Source organism: Taeniopygia guttata, chromosome 3 (assembly GCF_048771995.1).
Source record: "Taeniopygia guttata chromosome 3, bTaeGut7.mat, whole genome shotgun sequence".
NCBI lineage: Eukaryota > Metazoa > Chordata > Aves > Passeriformes > Estrildidae > Taeniopygia > Taeniopygia guttata.
In genome coordinates, this window is record NC_133027.1 from 85,523,274 (window position 1) to 85,545,388 (window position 22,115).

The 22,115-nt window shown below is 46.1% G+C and overlaps 1 protein-coding gene across 4 annotated transcripts in view; it reads right to left on the bottom strand.

Moving 5' to 3' along the window:
* MDGA1 (MAM domain containing glycosylphosphatidylinositol anchor 1) overlaps positions 1–22,115 on the bottom strand; it is a 156,665-nt gene that overhangs the window by 17,182 nt on the left and 117,368 nt on the right. Inside the window, exons 14-17 of one of the 4 annotated variants that reach the window (XM_030268620.4) lie at positions 17,441–17,593; positions 16,120–16,254; positions 1,849–1,979; positions 778–886 (exon numbers count right to left, since the gene is read on the bottom strand). In XM_030268620.4, coding sequence (XP_030124480.3) covers positions 778–886; positions 1,849–1,979; positions 16,120–16,254; positions 17,441–17,593 — 528 coding nt within the window. The remainder of the gene's footprint in view (positions 1–777; positions 887–1,848; positions 1,980–16,119; positions 16,255–17,440; positions 17,594–22,115) is intronic. The other 3 variants (XM_072927297.1, XM_072927298.1, XM_072927299.1) reach the window with 3 other exon arrangements.

Below are 22,115 nucleotides of genomic sequence, written 5' to 3' on the forward strand. Positions count from 1 at the left end.
ATTTCCCTCTTCATCTCTGGAGTTAAGAAAATTGCTAGAAGTGACTCTTACTCTGAAGGTTTTCTTGCTTCAAAAGTAAATAAACCAAACTGAACCTTGCTCTCAAGTGCCTGTCTGGCTCTGGTTTGCATACCCTGAACATCTGCTCTCTGGCTCACCTGAGGCATGTTATTGAGAGCACAGGCAGGACACCAGTGACTCCCACCCAATGCCTACATGCTGCATACACACACCTCATGTGGCTTCAATCCACAGTGCAGCCTACGGATTGTCTCCGTTGCTGCAGTGCTGGCATCAGTTTATGTGGGTGGACTGGAAAGGGGCTGGTGGGATTTAGCCTGGCTGTGCCTCTCTGCTCAGATGGCAGTGGCAAGAAGCACAGCCCACCAGTGCTTCTTCCCCTAAGGGCAGAATTTTTTTTTCTCAGAGTAGGACTGACTTAACACTACAGAGGCCATTAACACCTCCAAAAGGTCCTTCTCTTTTCAAAGCTTCCATAACTAGAGTTTCCAGGAAATGAGATATTGCAGAAGTACTTAGTTTATTGGGGATGACACCTCCCAGTTGTTCCTATGACTCTTGCTAACTCTCCATTGTATAGGACAAGCCCAAGAGTCTGACAACCCCTCTGGTGATTTCTGCTGGTGGGGTCAACCAATCCTACTGAGTCCCACCAACACATCAGTGTGCTCTGAAATCAGCTGCGCAGCCCTAGCATACACAATTGTCCATGCACTCCTACCAACTTGTTTGCCTCTGAGGCAGACACAGTCTCACCCTTATTTGGTCCAATTGGCTTCCTTGGGCAGTCTCCCTTTTTCAGAGTGACATCATCAATGGCAATGTCCCCCTCGTAGCTTGTGCCCCGGACACCTTCAAAGATGATCTACAAGCAGAGCATGGGAGAGAGCCCAGCGTGAGGCTGCAGGTGTGGAGGGCCCTTCCTGCACTGCAGGGCTTTGCAGAAGTCAGCATGACACAGAACAGATTTTATCAGGCTCCTGAAAAATTATTTATTTCCTGTTTCTCCAGTATTCATAGCCTCTGGAAAGCCAGATCCCACTGTTTATGGACCAACCTCTTTGTACTGAGTGTCTGTGCAGTAATGAGCATTAGAGCTCTGCTTTATTACATGTCCCACTCTAACAAGCCAACCAATACTGAAAAGAACTTGCAAGAGTAACTACATTCTTATTTACTGTTTTGAAGTATCCAAAATCACACTGGGCATTTTGCCACAGTGCCACAACTTAACCAGCCTGTACAGGGCAGCTCTCACAAACAACCCTACAACAGCAAAGCAGCCTGTTGGGTAAAAACTTCAGCCATAAAAGCAGCCCACTGCCTGGGTACACATGCACAACTCAATGAGCACATGCAGAGTGCCCAGTTCGTATTAACAAGTGCTCTTTAAGAGTCCTAAGCAAGGGGCACAGCGAAGGTGGGCTCTGCAGTACATGGTAGAAGAAACCTCTAGCACTCAGTCGCTTTACACTAACGGGGCAGCATCCCCCAGCTGCTCAGCATCGAGGCACCTGTCTGTCGCACAGACATATCCAAAAGGAGCTCTCTGACATGCAGTTTCCAGACCAGCAATAATCAGAAAATGTATAGGGCCAAACAGATGCTTGCACATAAAAACCTCAGAGAGAAGTGGGTTTGACTTCTGTGCATCCATGAATCCTTTGCCTTGCCCCAATGACCCTGGGGTTTGAGAGCTCCCAGTGCCCTCCCTTGTGCCCCACTGGCCCCTGTGCTACAGAGGAAGATGTCTGCTAGAAAATGTACATCCATGGCACACGGACAGTGCAGGTGGCAGGTGGCTCCTTGACTGTGGGTTTGGCTTACCTGGAAGGGCCCAGGAGGGTTGATGGGCACATGTGCTTGCTGCCACACATTGCCCCGATTCCCACTGAGGGACCAGACCTGGGTGTCGATGGCTCGCTTGTTCCGCACGCGAACTAGCAGGTTCAAGGAGCCTGTAAGAGAGAAACAGGCCTCTGGCATGCTGGGGCAGGCAGCCAAGCCTGCCTGCTGGGCTGGCTCCTGGCACAGCTCTGCGCTCAGACTCCAATCACAGCTGTAAACCCCAGCGTGCCCAGGGACAGCTTGCAGAGCCCCAGCGATCATCTCTGAAGGGAGCCAGCTTTCTCCTGTGTTCATGGATGAGTGCCACTGGCAATGTTTCATCCACTTGGCCTTTCCTAGGGAAGCGAAGACCCAGACAATGAGGGGCAGGATGAGGAAGAAGCAGTGTGCAGCATGGCTGGGGTAGCATGAGAAGGGGTTGGCAGGAATGCTAGCTGCCAGGGACCTCCAGAGGCATCCCATCCAACCTTCTGCTTGAAGCTGTCTCCTGCTCTACATGAGGGCAGCATCGTTTTGCCTGGCCAAGTCCTGAACTTCCCCGAGAAAAACAAGTTTTCCTACTGTCCAGTATGAACTGCCAGCACTACCAGTTGTGGACACTGCTCTTTATCATATAATTTAATACTATGAAAATATTTTGGTTCCAGTATCTTTGAATTTGCCCTTGAAACTGTAAGGGGCCAACGTCTGATAGCAAACTCCTCTTTGCCAGACTGAGCATGGCCAGCTGCCTTAACTTCTCTTCCTAAGGATGTCTGCTCCTGGCCCTTGACCATCCTGATGCCCTTCTGCTGAGCCCCACCGATTTCTCCACATTCCACATGAAATGTGTATTTGCCCTCCCTTCCCCCCCCGCCCCCACCCCCTTCACTACTGACACCTGAAATATGCAATGCAGCTAACAGGGCTCTCCCTGCTCTTTCCCTGGCCATCACCTGTGGAAGTACAACCAGTGTCCTCATTCACCACTTGCCCTGGGAGCAGCCTTGGAGTGAGCAGCTGTTCTTTGAAGGCACCAGACAGTGCTGCCTGTTCCACACCACCTGGTACCATCCCAGCCCAGCGTTTTCAGAGGTTCATGAAGATCCTGTGAATCAATGCCAACTTCAAGTTCTTACAAAAAAAAGCAATTCCCAAAAGGTTTTGCCTATCATTAAACCAAAATCAAAGCCAACAAACCTCAAAGCATTTCCAGTTCTCACTTTGAAAACAGTGTCACAGCTTCCTACCCTACACCCACTCATGAAAACATCTCAGTTTGTCTTACTGTAGCATTTTGTTAGCATGCCCTCAGATTACTTATTTTCCTTTTTTGCTTCAATGAAAAAAGACAAAAAGTTAAACATTCAGTCAGGGTTGACCTGAAACACTTTTTTTTCCCTCAAGAAATCAATCAGTTGCAACTCTAGTCATGCTGTTGCTCATCAGGGTTTCTGGTCTCCATACACAGATATATTACACCTGAGAGTATGGAGGAAATAGTAACCCTTACTTATCCTTTGGTAGTCTCTCTGCACTTGGGATGCTGCATTCCCACATGGATATGCCCTTTGGAAAAGCAGCAGAATGAGGTCAGGGGAAGAGACAGGGAAACAGACTTTCCTGTATAACCTCCCTCCTACATATGCTCCCAAATCCTTAATTCTTGGCACATCCACCTCAAGGGCACTGTGTGAATGACAGGGACCTGGAAATACTCCCTCAAGCACCTGGCTGTCAGAAACTGAGAGATACATCACAGGGAGTTCACATCATGATAAAGATGATGAAATATTTAGATTCTTAGTGAATGACTTACAAGAAAAGGTTAAAAATGAAATATGTATATAATTTAGTGAAATGAGGATAGAAAACACATTGTTGTCTGGAAAAATTCAGAAGCATTAGCTGGAAGGCAAGTTGAGAAGACTAGATAAAGGCCTGACAGGACACAGATAGCATATCCCATCCCATTCCCTGGTGGTACTCAGTTTTAGATGCACACCACACCCCAGGACAAGGAGAAAAATAGCTTGTTTCTCTCTCTCTTGAAACCAGTTGGCACTGCACAACCTTGGGGGATCCAAGCCAGTGAGACGTCCTTCCTGGAAACACAGTGCCACAGATAAGAGAAGTCATTATAGGAGCCTCTGGCAAAACCAGCTTTGAGCTGCTGATTTCTTGGCATCTTCCCTGCCTTCAGCAGCTTCCTATGAAGGAGAGTCTTTCTAAGGATACCTAGTTCTCATGGAGCCCCTTGTCCAAACTGACAGCTCATGCAGGAACTAAACCCCACAGATCAATGTCAACAGAAGTGTGTTCAGAGCAGCTAATTACAGACACAGGGGCCAGTGAGGTGAGGGATTGAGAGCGAATCAAGAATTAATATGAAGCTGCTAGCAAGCAAGGATTAAAAACAACCATTGTCTATTCTATTCTCATTTGGGGACTTGTAGCTAGGATTTGCTGCACAATAGCCTGGCTCAGTAGTCAGCACTGGGACAAATCACACAACAAACGAACTTTGATGCCCTAGGAAAAAAGCAAAGGCGAGATAGAAACCCAGAGAAGCATCTGGAATGCAAATTAGGGCCTCCAAAGCACTAGCTCTGAATGCCATGCCTGGCCTAGACCCAAACCAAACCTGAGCACATCCTGGCTGACAGCTCCATGTCCTTTCAGCATCAGGAAAAACAACCTTTTGGCCCTCAAATTCCCTAATACAACAATACTGAATTTGAGCAGACATTCTTCAAATGGTTTACATTTGGAAAGAAATCTCCCTTATCTACTCACAACATGAAGTGTTTCCCTACTGTCTACACATGGAAAACTGAAGGTCAAAACAGGAGAGCAGCAATCCCATGGCTATCTTGGAAATCAAGAGTTGTGAAGGGCAGCCAGCTCTCACAGCCCTACCTGCAATCCCTGCTAAGTTACAGAAGTTCCCTGAGACTGAAAAGGAACTACAATACCTCAATTTTCCAGTAATACTGTCAGTGGGAATATGCTTTTGGGCGGCATGGAAGAGGCTCATGGACTTGAAACAGTGATAAAACCTCTATCCCATCTGGACTTGTAGATGCTAAAAGTTTGTGCAGCTCTTCTACTTTACTCGCTTCTACCACCTGTCAGTCTGCCACCAGCTGCCAGTAAAGTTAAGGGCACGTAGCCTGTGATGGAGGTACCTGTGAATGAACCTCCAGATCTACACTCTAGGCAGAGCCATAAAACATTGCAGACTTGGACTGTGGATATCTGAGTCATCTTCTTTCCAGTGGCTACAAGAAGAAGCCACTGAAGAAGAATTGAAGTGTGTCCTGCTCTCCAATGCCTCATCAATGGAGATGAGAAAGACCCATCTGGGATGGTCTCCAGTGCCAGTTGCTGCAGTCACCCTTTTTGCCTGGTTTCACACTGCAATTATGCCTGGTTTCCTCTATCAGAGTGCAAAGCCAGCTTGACAGTTTTGTTGCCTATCCCCTTCCCCATCTCCCCTGCCTGGCACTTTCTAAGCACACCTGCTGGTGAAGCACACAAAAAGTTAGACCATCTATCTGCGGACCAGAGAAAGACAAACAAAAGGGAAATCCCAGGACACCAAGAATCCTATTGTTACTTCTTCCAATACAAGGCAATCTTTGCATTTGTCTTGTAATCTGTATTATTCCTTCTTCCCAGTCAAAAGAGAGAATAAAGGTAACTGATAAGTGATGAGGAATTAATTACAGGCAGAGCGAGCTGTACCTTCTGCTGGCTGCCTTGAAGACCAGAGCTGGCATTTCAAAAGACTGGCACTCAGACAAAAGACCAGCTGTGCTGCCAGATAGAATAACCCAAGGGATGCCTTTAAATGTTACCTTCTCACAACAAAAGAAAGTCTTCACTCAGTTTCCACAGGACAGGGACTTCACTGTCACACTGAATTTCAGTGTGGCTCTAGAAGAGCTGGCGCAGGCAGCAGCAGGAATGATGCAGAGCCTGTACGGGCAGGGCCATCAGCACAGTTGATGTGAGGTGGCAGAGAAGGTAGAAGTTTCCTCAAGAGTGCTCCTGGGGAGTTAATGCAGGGTGATGGGATGGTGAAAAGGCTAAGGAACAGCTCAGTTTACATGGCTCAGATGGAAGGCAGGCAGCTGGAGCAGTCAAGAAGCAAAGGGAGGATGGCACTACACACTGAGAGATGGGGTGCCATGCCAAGTGCAGCAGAGCTCCGTGGGATGGGTAGGGAAGGCTGCTGGATTCCACAGCCAGGAGTTGGCATTCAGCCTGGTCTCACAGCAACTGCCTGCTGCACTCCTGTAAAATCCTTGCTCCAGTTTGGGGCAATCTCAGGAGACCAGCTATTGATGAGAATTCCCAGCTGCACCTGCAGTTTAGATTTGACACCCAACTGGGAATTCAGGGCTGAAAGCCCTCATGGAAATTCCCATGGCATTTTCAGTGCAGGCAAGATAGAGTGAGGTAAGAAGCTGACTGATTGCAAGGGATATCCAGTAGCTAGAAAGAGATTCACAGTGTGGAGAGGACTTAGACCTTGCACAGCTTAGCAGAGTTACCTGTAGACCCAAAATGAGGGCTAAAACCAATCCAGGGAGAAAAGAGTTCTTAAATTTCTAACAGGGGCTCTGAGCGCTTCTTTGAGCGTTTAATGTTAATGCTACTGATCAGAAACTAAAAGCCCAAAGCTTAGTGCAGGCAAATACCAGGACCCAATGACAGTCTCCAGAAACAATCTATTACTGTTTATAATCTCCACAACAAACACAATCTTTCCCTCTCTCATTTAAATGGATGTTAATAAATAGCAGTCAGCATCAGACTGGTTACAGAGCTGGAGGGAAAGTTATTGCTCTGAGAGCTAGAGAGCAGAGGGTGGAAAAACAATTGTAGCAGAAATAGAGATGCAGAAATAATACCAAGTGGTACTGACTCATAATTTCTAGGAATGTAAGTTGTTTTTGTGCCATGGTAGGATTTATTTACTCATTCACAGTCTCTCAGGATACTTCACACAGTAACATATGAGGAATAAGACAATTAAAGCCTCTGGGCTGCTTTCCACTTCTGACTACAGGGAACTTTTATTTCTACATGTCTTTCACTGTTCTCAGCTTGGGTGTGCAGGGTCCCCTCTGTCCAGTCATAGGGTCACTACACAGACCTGTTTCTGCAGCCACTGCTTCCCTAACTTCAGAGCAGGAGGGTTCAGAGACCTCATCTTGGTCAGAGTTTGGAATGCACCATGATCCCACCTCTACTCACAAGGCATCTGCATTGGGGCATAGAGAACGTTCAGCCTGTGCTGCCAGCGGATTGCTGTGGGACACTCCATGCTCCAGTTCAGCAGGGAGGCTACAGAGAAAGGAATCAGGGGAATCAAAGCCTCCTGTTTCCTGCTGTGTCTAGGACTTTCTGGGGATATAAACAAACAGCAATAAAGTAAGTTTTGATTGGCAATGTTTCCCTACAGCAAACCTGTGAAAATTACTTATATGTGTATACAGAGAATTTTCTTTGGAGTTAAACTGTGGATTTCAAAAACCCAAAGAAACAAACACATTTCCACCTCTGACCTCCTAAACCATCATCAAATGAGGCTGGGCCTGAAGCAATATTCCCCGACATAGCAAAGCCAATTGCACAGATTGATCTATGATCCATCACTATCTATCTGACCAGTCTGGCATGTACAGGAACTTCAGGATGGAGTGAATATACCACAGAGAAGCAACAACACTCTAAAAAGGCAAAGCAGACATATGGCTGGGTTCATGGAGACACAGTGGGCTGGAGGGACCTAGGTCCTGCAGACAGTGTGGTAAGTGCAGTGGTATTGTCATGGCTGTCTCATGATGAGGAATAACAGGAGAAAGGCAGGCAAGCTACAGCTATAGCTCCTTCTCTCCAGCATATCCCCACCTGTCTGTGTACACAGAGAGCAGATGGTGATATGGCAGGAGCAGACTCACAATGGAGCTATGCTTGAGCTCCTTTGCTCATTTGATCCACCAGTCTAATTAGAGAAACTGTTAGCATAGAAAGATGGATGATACTAGACTTCCAACTTTGATCTTGTGTTTTTAGAACAAAATCCTGGCACCCCTTTTCATGGAAAATTCTCTGAGAGCCTGTTTGTAACCAGTAATAGGCTTTCTATATGTGGACAACAGCATGTGGTTTAAGAAATTCAAAAGAGGGAGAAAAAAGATCTCCATGCTCCATAATGTTAAATTTATGCTGTCTCAGAAGAACAAAGGCCCATCTTATATGCAGCTAGAACAAAATAGAGGGAGGACACAGGGAGGGTACTCAGGGGTAAATTCAGAGCTGGTCACTTGTTAGGGCCATGCTTGTGTAGGAGCCCAGTGCTGCTGGTGACTCAGCTGCAGGCAGGGCAGGGGGAGCCCCAGGTGCTGGGCAGGAAAATGGATGCTCTCCTTAATTTCTCTGTGCAGCTGCTGGCAAGCAGGATGGGAGGATGCCGATAGGGGCAGCTCCTTCCCTCTTTCCTACTTTAGCTGCTGCTCCCCAGAAGTGCTGGATACTACTTTAGAGAGGAGAGGCCAGCCTGGGGGAAAAACATAGAATTGTTTACATTGGAAAAGAACTTTAATATCAAGTCCGACCATTACAATAAGAGTATGATATGTCTTAGGTTGCAAATGCAAGATGTGGCTGGGGGTGTGTGTTCTAGTGCCATCTGTTGGAGGTGGGACAGTTATCTTCTGTTAACTGGGCTAGCTGTGGAAACCAGGTGGGGCAGTTTTCTTTATCTCTTCCAGACCCATCCTCCTTCTGGGGAGATATCTTCTGTTAATGGGCCTTGAGTCTCACTGTATGACTGATAAAGTTACATCATCCCATTGTGAGATGCTCCATGCAGGAGGAGAAGCCAAGCATTCCTACCTGGATATAATCTGAGATTTGGAACACCAGAACAGCCTTTTTCTACTGGATTCCCAGAGGAGCAGCCTTTTTCACTGCATTCCCAGAGGAAGACCAGGCCCATCTACACCATCACTGGACCTTCAGAGGAAAACTCCACCCTTCTACAGGATCACTGCTTCAACAGAGCCATACCTGTCACTGCAGGAGGACTGCAGCCACCATTCAATCAGACTGCTACCAACATCCTGATCCACAGGGTGTCAGGTCGTATTCTGACTCTGTCAGTGTTGTTTGGTATTACTGCATTTTTATTTGTTTTTTCCTTTATTATTTTTCCTAATAAAGAACTGTTATTCCCATATCTTTGCCTGAGAACGCCTTAGTTTCAAAATTATAATAATTCAGAGGGAAGGGGTTTACATTTTCCATTTGAAAAGAGGCTCCTGCCTTCCTTAGCAATCACTTATCTTTTCAAACTAAGACAGATAAACCTAGCAAGAAGGAGTTCACATATAGGCAACATTTCCCACCAATTTTGTAGGCTCAAAAAGCAGAGTGAACCATAGTTCATTTGTGAGGTCTGTTTGCTCCTTGTTCGCCCTCTATTTCATTACATGCCCAAATACCTTCAGGCGATGCTCTCTACTCCCAGCTTTGATAACGGGCCCTTTGATCTTTGGCACCAGAGACAGCTGGGTCCTTTATGGAATTCATGTGCACAGCTCTCAGACTGAGAGCACGCACTGTGCTCAGCACTCTCTGACAAGCTGAAACAAAGTCTGCTTCATAGACGCTGCCAGGTTTAAAAGAGCACAACAGCCAGACAGGGGACTCTGCCTGTCTCCCTTCTGCGGGCTTTGCAAAGACCTCAGCAAGAGAGGAGGGAGATGTGTGTGTGAAAGGGCTGCTGACAAAACCCCTGCAGGCACAGATGTACTTACGCTGAGGAAAATTTTGCCTCTCTCTTCTTATCCCTATTAACAATTTCCCTTTTTCCCCATAATCACCCTGTCCATGGTGTCTCAGTCCCAGGAGCCAAGCACAGCAGCTGCACGGCTGCAGGGCTTGGAGCAGATGGGCTGTTTTACTGCAGTGCTAAAGGCAGCGAGACAGCAGGAAGGAGCAGCTGAGATCACATATTCTTCCTGCTGAACTGAGGACACCACTCAAAAGCTGTTCTCTGGCCTCATCCTCTGCCTGACCCAGGGAGATGTGAGAGGCCTTGGAAGTGATTTGCTGCAGGAAGGCTGTTTGTTAGAATAGGCTGTGCTCCCAGGTTTGAGCTCATTACAGCTCAAATGTGTAATGCATTGTAGGATGCATTATAGCAAGAGACTTTTCCCACTTCATGCCTTGTGGTTTTGCACCACAAGACTCCAAGGCGACTAGCAGAGAGGGAGACTCCAAACCTGCAACTGCAAACTCCTTCAAGTGTTGGGGTGCCTGTCATCCTTGCAGAGCTCTCTTCTGGAGAGGAAGTCATTCCTAGAAGTGATGGTGGTGGATTGACACTTGTCGAGCATTTCTTTGATTTTCTGGCATGCATTTCCATACATTACAAAATCATGTCTGGTTGAAGTTCAAGTACAGATAGGGACGGATGCACAAGTAGTGTATCATAATTTGTACTCTGTCCCCATAGCCTTTATCCTGTCAGAACACCCAGGGGCGTGTCCAGATGTGCACCTGGAACGACCAACAATGAAATAATTAATGGTTTATGGAGAGAAGAGAAGAGTGACAAGGGAGTGCTAAAGAAGTAGCTGGATGTGCTCTGAGAGCTCCTGTTTCTTCTTGTGTCTGTTAAGTTTTGTATATATCAATTTCAGAGAGTGAATAATTGATGCAACATCTGGTGTCTCAGGAGATTATCAGGTTGCAGGTTATCTTTACAGCACAAGGCTGCTCCTGTGATTAAAGTCTGAATGGAAAGATGTTCTGCTGAATGAAGGGAGGGGGGATCACAGCAAATGTCCATCAGAGGAATATCTGTTTCCAATCAGGTGATCCGGAGCAAAGAAAATCTGTGGGGATTCAGGGCATCTGCAAATGAATGGGTGCTAGGAATCTGTGCTCCAACAGCCTTCCCAACAAAACCTGCAGCAGGAAAGTAAGATGACGTTCAACTGGTAAAACAGAAGAGGGCTTTTGAAGAAAGTAACATTTCAGTGCCTATCTGCACTGAGAACTTGATCCAGTGATGCCCTTTTAGTGAAGGGCAAGGAAAGGCAGGGATCAGTGAACCCACATTCAAGGTACTAAACGAAATGCTTGCATCAACATGACAACACACTATTTATGGAATGAAAATTACATGTAACCAATCCACATCTGAACACCTTTCCTTCATCTCCATGTCTTCTTCTTTAGATGTTAAGCTCTTTGGCTTAGGGATGATCCAATCCTACATATTAAACATGTCATTGGTGCTCTTTATAGGTAAATATTTAATGAAGGTATAGGCACATAGTATTTACTAGGCTCCAACAAAAGTAACTGAAGGAAATTCTCTGCCCTTGGTTATTCAGGAAGTTTGATTAGATGATGTATCAGTACCATTGGGTCTTAATAATATTTAAATCTATGCCTCTAATCCAAAGTTCACAGAATTCTTTAGAGAAACAATGACTTCATCTGTCTTTGGTTCAGAGCTACTGTATTGAATTTACAGAGGTTGAATGACACTTTACAAATACGTGGTCTTCTTGCTAGGTATTTTAAACCCTTGCTCATGATCATGGCATTTGACTAACCTCCCAAAAAACCCATGCAGATACTACTAGAAGAGACCATTATCTATCCAAAAGGTCCATACCACAGCCCACAGGAAGGTGCTGGATCTCGTAACAGATCATTAGTCAAATATGTATTTATTGATGGACAAAACCACATCTGAATAAGTGGAAAAAGAATGAGCATTTAAAAAAATGAAATACACTTTTTCATTACAAACTCTTCATTTAACTCTAACTGCAACTTGTTTTCAAGAGGCTAGAGGGAAGTGAATCATATTCATTAGGAAAATCAGCCTCCCCTCAATCAATCCAGCGATGTAATCCCTATTGTGTGGAGTAATTGCACTGGAGATAATGGCATGGATTTAATAAATGACATATTTCTTTATAAGGCAAACTACATGTATCCAAAAGAACACAGCTATCTCCAGGGTGCCACCTGTGCTACTGTGCAGGGGCAGGGTGCTGTGTTCATAAACAAAGTTTGGGTAGGAATGAAGAAGCTATGATGTTGAATCTCACAAAAATGATGCCCTTGTGGTTCAAGCTGCTTTTTCATTGACGTAACCAGTCAATCTGTGTGATCTGACAACTCTGAGTAACATGACTTGTCAGAAACAACTCAAAGCCACATGGCACTCGCTGGCTCCTACGTGTGGTCATCCACCATGGCCTTTTAGACACACCTTTGCCCTGATTGTCTGATCTGAGTTAAAGAAGTAAAGAAGCAATTCAGTTTGATAGGCCTTCCAGACCTGTAATTCCTCCTCAACAGGAGGGCTTCAGTGGTGAAACTGTCTGTGTAAGTGGCCTGCCCACAACCCAATTCCCTCTGTGAAACAGCCATGGTGTTCTTCAACTCAGATGATGTGGCAAGTGATCTGATCAGGTCTCATTGTTTCCAGTGACTTAGAACAGTCCCCATCACTGTTCCTCATGAGATTTTAGAATAAAGTAGAAGAGAGAGAAAAAAAAAAAAAAAAAAAAAAAGGAAAATGAAGGGAAAGAAAAGTTGGAAAGGATCTACAATCACCAACTGCCTGACCACTTTCATCACCTCTCTTGGAAGCCAATTGCAGTGTCTGACCATCCCTTCAATAAAGAAATTTGATCCTCCCCTGGTGCAATTTTGAATCATTCCCATGCATCCTGTCACTGCATACCATGGATAAGCACTTTTTAGCCCGTTTCCCTCCTCAAGAAGCTGTAGAAAGCAATGAATACTTTATATTTTATTGGAAGCTTCCCATCCTGATTATACACAGACTAGACGTAGCTGGGGTGGTCAGATAAGGTCTGTGTTAGTGCTGGAACAATCACACCCTTAACTCTCCATTCATGGCTGAAATTTCCATGTCTCTCTCAGCAACCTTCCTCTTGCAAGCTGACCATGAAGACATCTCTTGCTTGCAGGAGCATCCAGCAGTGAGCAGGAGGCTGCACTGATCATAACCTGGCTACCACTGAGTTAGGAGGCATGAGAGAAACATGGCAGGGGACTGTGGTGGAACTAGTCTGTCAGGGAAACTGTCCTCTTAAAACATCCCCCTCTCAGGCAGCCCCAGGAAGGGAGGAAGAGGAGTATGATGGCTGAAGCAATGACTTGAGGATTTGCTCCCAGCCAACCTGACAAAGAGGCTTTTTGAACTTGGCAAATAGTTGCTAGCTGCCATGGCTAGTTTCCTCCCCTGAAGAAAGTAAACAATTCCTCAGAAACACAGAATATTCTGAGTGGGAAGGCATCCACAAGGATCATCAAGCCCAACTCCTAAGTGAATGGCCCACACAGGGATTGATGCCATGACGATGGCATCATTAGCACCAGGCTCCAACCAACTGAGCCTCGTTTGACATTTCTACACCAGCTGCAAGTAAAATACTCTTGTTCTTGAATGCCTGGTGGAAATAGGATTTCTTTTCTTCCCCTCCCCCTGATTTTTTTGCTGGGGCTGGCAGGATCATAGGGCAATGTGAATGTTTGCTACAGAGGGGGCCAGAGGAAGAAAAACAGATGACCAAATAACTTCAGAAGAACAGCGATTGCCTCCAGGGAGCTCCTCTTCTTCCTGCTCTCTCATCAGCTAGGAGATATTCAACAGCGTCCTGCTCTGCTAGTCACTGAATATTTTATATCATGGCTACAACCAGTGCATTTGTATTCTGTTTCTCTCTTTCGTCATATCTATTATAAACGAGTAGTGTCTGGGAACTCTCCCAGGGAAGATTTGCCTGGATGGCTGCGGATATTTTATAGTCAAATTGTGAGAGTAAGCCAGCTTTCAAGTTCTGTAGTGGGGAGGGGGGGAAGGTAATAAAAGAGTTATTAAAAAAATAAATAAATGTTGGGATTTTATATGGCTACTTTTTGTAGTAACAGAGCTTCAGTTTGCTCCACGATGGAGCTGGAGTTGCTAGAAGAGGCTTGGGGTGGGAGACACCCTCTTGCTGGCATTTTCTGCTGACAGGAGCAATCTGATAAACTCTTGCTGGCACCTGGCTTAGCAGGACTGTGCTGGCACTAGGTGAGCCAGGCCTTGTGGCCATGGCTGCAGGCATCAGGGATAGTGGGTCTTTGGGATAGTGGGTCTTTGGGATAGTGGGTCTTTGGGAAGCAAGGCATGGCTCAGGACTGCAGGAACCCCATCTTTGCCTTCACACTGTTGCACATGTGAGATGGATGGAAGGACAGGGTCTGTCTCCTCATTTCACAGGAGAAGTCCTACTGAGTCCTACACCCTCCTCTAACCCAGGGCTGAAGAAGAAGAGCTGAATAAACTTGTTTTGCCCTAAGAACTCAGGGAGGAGTTCAGCCAATAAGGGCATCAAGCCTGGTATCAAGGCACTGAGTTTCAATTTGCCGGCAGATATATGGTGGGTTTGCTGGATCAAGTCATATATTCCACAGGCCAAGAGAAAAAGGACTTTTTTCTCATTTCATTCTCTTTCAATCTCTGTCTAATCAGTCTGATTTTAAAATTTGTTCTCAGCTCAGCAGCACCCACCATGAAAATCACATGGCATTAAAGATTCTATCTACCTCACAGAAATTTATCAGCCTCTGTACAACAAGAGGGAAAACAGGGATCAAAAAGGGCCCATAACATTAGTTATGAAGGGAAAAAAACCAAAATATATAAAAGGTGTCTGAAGTTGAGGAACGGAAATGGCACTTAGAGGCTTTCTTAGGTCTCAGGAATCACCATCACTTTTGGGTAATTTGTGGGTAGAGAAAATCAGCAAAGAGTTAAAATGCTAAAAGAAAAAAAAAAAAAACTTGTAATGAATTGATTCTCTGGTATATCCAGTCCACCCTATATCTGGACAGACCACCAAAAAAGAACTGCTAAACCAAGCTCCTTTTCAAAATCAAGAAAATGTTGATGAGCTTTTACTTCACCTGTGAAATGAATGTAGGAATCTGACGCACGAAGAAAAGCAAGAGAGGCCTCCTCTCTCCACATCTTTTTTTTTTTGCCAATCTCCCACCGATCTGGACCACTCTTCATCAAAGAATGATACCCCTTTCCAAGCCTCCAGGAGAAGATGAGCAGGAATCAGGCAGCAGAGCTGACTTACCATAAGGGCCAGCTGCAGGGAACACATGAGTTTGCTAGACAGCATTAGCAGCTGGACTCTGTCAGCTAAGCAGGACCAGCTGTTCCAGGAAAATCTGGTATGAGCCAACACTAACCGTGCTCTGCCTGAGCAAGTTGCCACTGCTGACAAGAGTACAACATGGAGTGGCCTGTCTCCAGGGGGAATCCAGGTGTGTGAAAACACCTCTGACCTAGGCCAGTTCCAAGTGCAGAGAGCAAATATGAACCCTCAAAACACAGACACAGGTGGAGACCTGCTCAGTGTACTGCAGCCCAGCTCCTAGCCCTGACACTCATGGTGTCAGGGTTTCAGCCTTGCCCAGATTTTGCAGTTTAACCTTTCCGCTGTGCCACATGTGTGCAGAGATGTGGCCAGTCAGGAGCATGTTCCCTCCCAATGACATCTGCAGTACTGAGCAGAGAGAAGTTAATTAACCCCGCTTATTGAAGGGCAGACACATTCCTGCCTGGGCCCTGATTTTTCAGTCAGGCCCCAGTCCAGCAGGTGATTAATAACCCTGTGTGCTGTGCAAAGAGTGCATGTATTATTCAAATTAATGAAATTATAATCAAGAGGTGACAAATTAGCAGTTCCTTGACTGGATATGGAAACTCATTAGTGTGCCGGGTGCTTCTGTGGTACTCACTGCAGTTGAGACTTACAGCAACGAGAGGAAGGAGCCAGGCAGCCCTTGGTCCAGCTGGGGGAACACACATCCTGCACACCTCAACATAGGTTTGGCCACCCCAGAGCTCTCTGGTTCACAAAGCCCCTTCACCCTCTTTTCCTGTCCAATGGACAGACTGACTGTAAGGTGCTGCCCTAGGCATAGGCTGTGACAGCCTCGCAACCCGGACACTGCTGGACTATGGGACAAGTATTTGAGTGCAGTAGCCCACCCAACTGCTTGGAATACTGGAGTAGGACTCCCACCCTCTGGACTTGCTGGTCGCAGACACAGCTGCTGGGGCAAGAGGCTAGAGATCTTCCCTGAGATCTTCCCTCCGCCACATGACGCTGAGTTTGCCCTTCCCCAGAGGGGACTCACCAATGTGTTTCCCGTACATGTGGTAGTAGAAGGAGACACAGTAATACTTGGCAGTTATATTGTAGAGGGGGCTGATGAGCCGGGCCTTGTCTCCTGTCACCCGGGGCCGGGACGCCTCGATGAACATGTAATAACCTGCAGAATGAGAGGGAAAGGTGGGCAAAGACAGCATGCACTGGGTCTCCCTCCAAATGATGGGATGCCAGTGTGGCTGGGAGACCACCCCTACTCTGGGAGACACGGCCTTGATCTGCCCAACTGCTCTGCGCCCACTGTGATCCCGGCCAGAGACACTTGCAGGATGTCTGCAGTGCCTCCCCTGCCTCAGCTGTATTTAGGGAAGCATGGGAGGGACAGGCATCTGCAGACATGCTGTGACCACCTGTGGCAGGTGGACCCCTGCACATGCACATCTGTCTGGGTGCACAAAGAGCCTCAGAGCTGACTGCACTGTGCAAGGAGAACACCAGAAAGAGAAACAATTCCAGACTAATTTCTCTGCCTCAAGTAGAGGGAGAGAGGGTTCGGTACATCTAGCGTGAACAATATTGTTGTCTAAAGAGAACAATACCAAAGCAGTTGTTAACAGCCCAGGGAGGAAGAGATTAGCCATTTAATTTGTTAGTATCATTTTCAGTGCTCAATCAGGTCAGTGTACTGAACGCTAATGGGAGAAACCATTTCCTTAGCGGGCCATTGGATGTTTCCCATTTTTTCCTGAGTTCAAAGATATGTGTTTGCATACAAATTTACTTTTCTTATTACAGAAAAAGGGATGTAGTATCCACTTAAACTGGAAGCATGTGCTCCACACACAGCTAGGGCGAGCAACACATAACACCAGGCTCCTCTAGCTATAGGTGAGGCTTCCTCCTGCCCCACAGGCATCTCTTGTCTGGTCTTTCATGCTTCTGTACTTGGTACTAAGGAGATCTGTTTGCATCCCTGAAAATCTCTTTAAGGAAACATCTTGCTAAAACCTACAGGGCCATTTCTAGATGTCACAGTATTCTCCTGCTTGCTTATCAAATTTTTTTTCTTCAAAACAAGCATCAAACACTGCAAGAGCATTAGGCGTCAGGCAATTAGCTGACAAGAACTAATCCTCACACTATTCCCTTCAACAAAGCTGTGGGTGTCTTAATTGTGTGTTTAATTCCAATCAGTAACTTGCAAATTAGCTGCCTGCTCCCTGCATCCCATGTGAAGTAGAAAGCAGATCAGCTTTCCATCAGCTCCCAGAGTGGTAATATTCCTGACAAGAGATGGTGTGCACCTCCCCTCCCCTGCCAAGCCAAAAGAAACCCAGACTTGTGCCTACCCTCTGGCGTACCGCTGATGTCCGTGGGGGGCCCCGTGTTGACGGTGCGCTTGGGGTTCTGGGTCAGGGCGTTCTGCCGGGTCCAGTCAAAATTGTCCATCTTGTCCTGCACGAAGCCACAGATCTTCTCGTCCTCAAAGCGGCAGGTGTTATCTGTGGGAGGGGAAGGGAAGGGGCTGCTCAGCTGCTGCTTTTCAAACACCCTTCCCAAGCTGCCTGGGTGCTCACAGCAGTGCTGTGTCACCACTGAGGCTCTGTGTCATGCCAGAGGCAGATGGGCAGCCCCTGACCTCAGGAGTAGGCTGAAAAGGAACGAGTCATAGAAATAATAGAAATCACAGAATGGGTTGAGTTCGAAGCAGCCTCAAAGTCTATTCCAAACCCAAAGTCAGTCCCAAGCCCATTACCACAGGTAGGGATGCCATTCACTAAATCAGGTTACCCAGGGCCCCATACAACCTGACCTAGAATACATCCACAGATAGGGCACCAATAACATCTCTGGGCAGCCTGTTGCAGTGCCTCCCCATTTTCTGAGTAAGGAATTTGCTTTTAAAATCTAATCTAAATGTCCCCTCTTTTATTTAAAAATGTTCTCCCTTTTCCTATCACTACCCATAATACATCAGTGATCAGTGTTACTACAGAAGTGTTAATCCAGGCTGATAAATGTGATGGTGTGACAAAATGGAAAAAAGCTATTATGGCTAAAGAGATTCTCTGAGAGATCTGAAGGGGCAAATGTAGAGGAAGGTAAAAAGATCACCAAAGGCAAACTGGCTACAAGGGCTTTTATATCAGAACAACTTGATGGTAGAATCATTTCCCCAGGAGAGAGGAAAAAGTAGCAGCAGATGACCCCTCTTCAGGCTATATATTTAACTAAACTATGACACACATGAAAAAAAATCAGCTGTGGAGAAGAGGTCAGCTCAGCATAACAAATGTGTTATTTAGCCAGAGTACATCTAATTTACACCAACTAAAAGGCACATTTGATTTTGCAGCTTATGCTGGTTCCCCTAACAAAATAAAACATGTAGGTAAAAGATTTTTATGTAGGATCAATGATATATGCAATAGGGCTCACTTTTATTACTACCACAAGACAATTACACCCTACAGCAATATTGTAAGATGGATGAAAAATCTCGTGCACAGACATAACCCAATATGGACTTGAAGAGATTGGAATGAATTGGACATGACCAGGCTGAAGATTGTAACCTTTTTGTTAAAAAGGTAGTTTTGAGTCACAAAAGCAAAGGTCAAGAACCTGCTTTACACAGCTGACACAATAGGATGGGATGGATAAAATAGGAGAAAAAGAAAGAGAAAACAGGTCCAAGAACCGATATGAAAACTGCAGTGTGTTTTGATAAGTCCCTGGGCAGAAACCAGAGCTGGAGAATTAACTTGAAGTGAGATCTTGGACCTTGATATCTGCAAGCACGGATATCTTTAATTGCTGCTTTTAAGTGAGAGCAAAGAGGTGTGCTAAAAGATGAAGCCATGAAAGAGCACATACACAAAAGAAACCAAGGCTCTCGACAAGGGCTTGGAATGGGCTAGAAACCTCATCAACGCCATGCTGGTGCAAGACTCAACTTCTTGGGGTTTACCTCCCACTATTATTTATCATGCCTAGATGAAGAGAAGCCCAAATGCCTCCTGGGGCTCCTGCATTCTTATATCTTCAGTAATGACTTGCTCTGGTTCCTGGGCAGGCTTTTTCTCCTAGCATGCGTGACCCCAGCAGGACATGTAGGACAGAGCAGGGTCCTCAACATATGGGCTGGGTGCCAAGGATGGGACACGCAAGGGAAGTTTTCTGCAATGCTAGGGCCAAAAGCTCGAGAAGCAGCACAATGTGATGGTAGGAGCTTCATACATATACCATACACAACAAAATCTGTTCTCTTGAAACAAAGAAGAGACAATACCCACGAAATGAACAGAATCTTGACTTTGAGATGCTGCACCTTCTGGTGGCTACCTTATCTTCTGGTGGCTAGCATCCTCCCCATCCCCTCCCATTTGGAAATGAAAATTACTGTAATCTAAACAGACATCAAAGGTCTGCACACCCCTGTGGCAGAGAACTGGGTTCCCATTCCTGCCCATCTCTTTCCAGCATCCTATCAAAGCAGTGAGAAAAGAGGATGCAGCCTCCTGAAGTAACCTGCAAAAATGTCTTTGCCAGCATAGGTTAGACAATGTATGGCAAGCCAAGGGCCTGGTTCACAGACCAGGGCAGCTGGGTTTTCAGTAAACTCAGCAGGAAACACCACATGCCCACTCCTTTGGGCTGAGCACAGCCATCGGGAGCTTGTCTGGGCTGGCCACTTAACTGCTGATTAACCCTGGCTAAGTGCTTTCCACTTAATCTGCTCATTTCTAATTAGCATCCAAATCCAAATTAGCTACTGCTCTGCAGTGCCTGACACAGGGGCCCGAATGGCATCTGGAGCTGAAGGGGTAGAGAGCAGAGGACAGGGCAGATGCTTGCAGGGTTTGAGACAGGGTAACTAGGTGGGAAAGGAGGCCTCTTTCATCCCCAGAACAAAGAGATGGAAGGAGAAAAGAGTCAGAAGGCAGCTCCTAAGGGTCCTTCCTCAGCTGTTTTGGCTGAGAGAATGGAGTTCATGGCTGTAGCAGATCCCCAATAGTCCTCAAAGGAGACGCTGGAGCCCACAAGCTTGCTGATGTTGCTGGGTGGCATAATACCCCTGGTTTCTCTCCACTGCACCAAAAATATCTGCATGACTCCAGCTCATGGGTTGCCAGCTGCAGTTCAAAGATACACATTTTCTCTCAGAATGGCATTATCTTACGTGGCAGGATCCACAATGACTGTCCTTTCACAAAAGCACCGGGCAGTTTGCACCTCTGACCCTGTTGAGAGCATGGACTTTCAAAGAAAGATGACATATTTCTCCAACACAGAATTACCGTAACAGGGAATATCAGGTGGAAAGCAGAGTTGGAAGCTGTAACACAGAGGTCAGCCAGGCAACTGATTGAGAGGGAACAAACCACAAATGAGGAGGCACAGAAATCAAAGGAAAGGCAGATTAAGGAGAAAGCACAAGCTCAGGTGGGGATCAGAGAGAGTTGTGCAAGACAAGATGACCTGAGGACAGCGTTCCAAACTTACCACCAAGGCCTGGTTGTGCCAGCCTGGTGGACTAGGGTGCCTTCATTTGTAAGAAGCCACACACGTGGGATGAGACTGCTCAGAGAAGTTGACTCAAAAGTCCATAGAGAGCACTTTTAACACCCAAATAGGACCCTGAGTGCATTTGATCTTCTCACTCAAATGTTCCTCCTTCCAGAAGGCAATGCTTCTATCACAGTGCCTAAAATAGAGAAGGGACCCAGGCACCACAGATCAAGTAATGCTGTTGCTTAATCAACAACAGGATCTATCTTATGTGCAACACCACTTGCTGTGCAGGAGTTTGAACCTCCAGTACATTGCCTCTGCTTAGCTTGGGAGCTCCAGGCACTTTGCAACAACTAATGAACAAGGCTTCTTAATTTCTCTTTAGCATAGCAATGCCTCTTTCTATGCCTCTTCTGCATAGAAAATAGAGGCACAAAGTATAGAGAGACACTTTTAAGGTCACAGAAAGCAGTGGCTAAGCTGGAAACAGAACCTAAGTGCTCTGACTCCTGGTCCTTTGGTATAAAACAAGACACAAGAAAGCAAAGCTCTGTGGTTTCTCTGAGCTACAGGGGAGGTGCCATGAATAACTACAAAGTGTTCAGTGTGGTTTGGGACACTGCCAGCATGTCACCTCTGGATGGTTATCGACAAGGTTCACCAGGACAAACCGGGCAGATCCAGCCAAGAAAAAAACCTTTAAATCACCTGCTGTACCTCAGAGACCACAGAGGTGATCTGACTTTTGACCTTGACTGTGTGATGCAAACCTTCTTGGAGACTTTTGCCATTTGCCAGGGATCCTGGTTCATCCTCAGGGAGTAAAAGAAGCTTCCTGTTTAAAATTTAAGCAGTGGATTTAGATACTGAACAAAGAAGTTGTTATCTGGATTGTTACAAGTAAGGTGGAAGTGGCAGGGAGCTGGCTCTTCAAAATCTGGATTTAGTGCTGCCTTCACCACACAGATTTCCTTGGCAGGCTTTGCAGTGGTGGCAGCTCAGAGTGCAGAGATTTTTTCTCTCAGTTACTGACACCTCCATGCATTCCCAGGGGAGAGACCCTCTGCTATGGCTATTAGCATTTCTTGTTGCTTTGCCTTCTTGAGAAACATAATAGAGGTTTTCCTTTCAAGTCCTTAGGGGAAAGCCATCCCTAGTTCTGAAATTCTGCCAGATGAATGCAAAAAATAGTAATCCTATTCTAGCTGCAGACTATGGGTGAATAGCAGATGGAGTGCACTTGAATAAAATTGCCTTCATCATTTAGCTGTGGTGTGACAACTGATACTGGCTTGGAGCATAAAGGACCATGCTCCGAGCCCCAGCTCTGTCACAGACCTGCTGTGTGACCCTCAGGCTATCATTTTCTGGACATCATTTTCCCCATCTAGAAAATGAAGACAATGAGAACTGTATTGAGACCTCAGAGTACGTCATGATCTAAGAAAGAATATTTAACAGTCTCTCCCATTGCAATTTTCTAGGGATTTTATACACAGTAATGGAAGA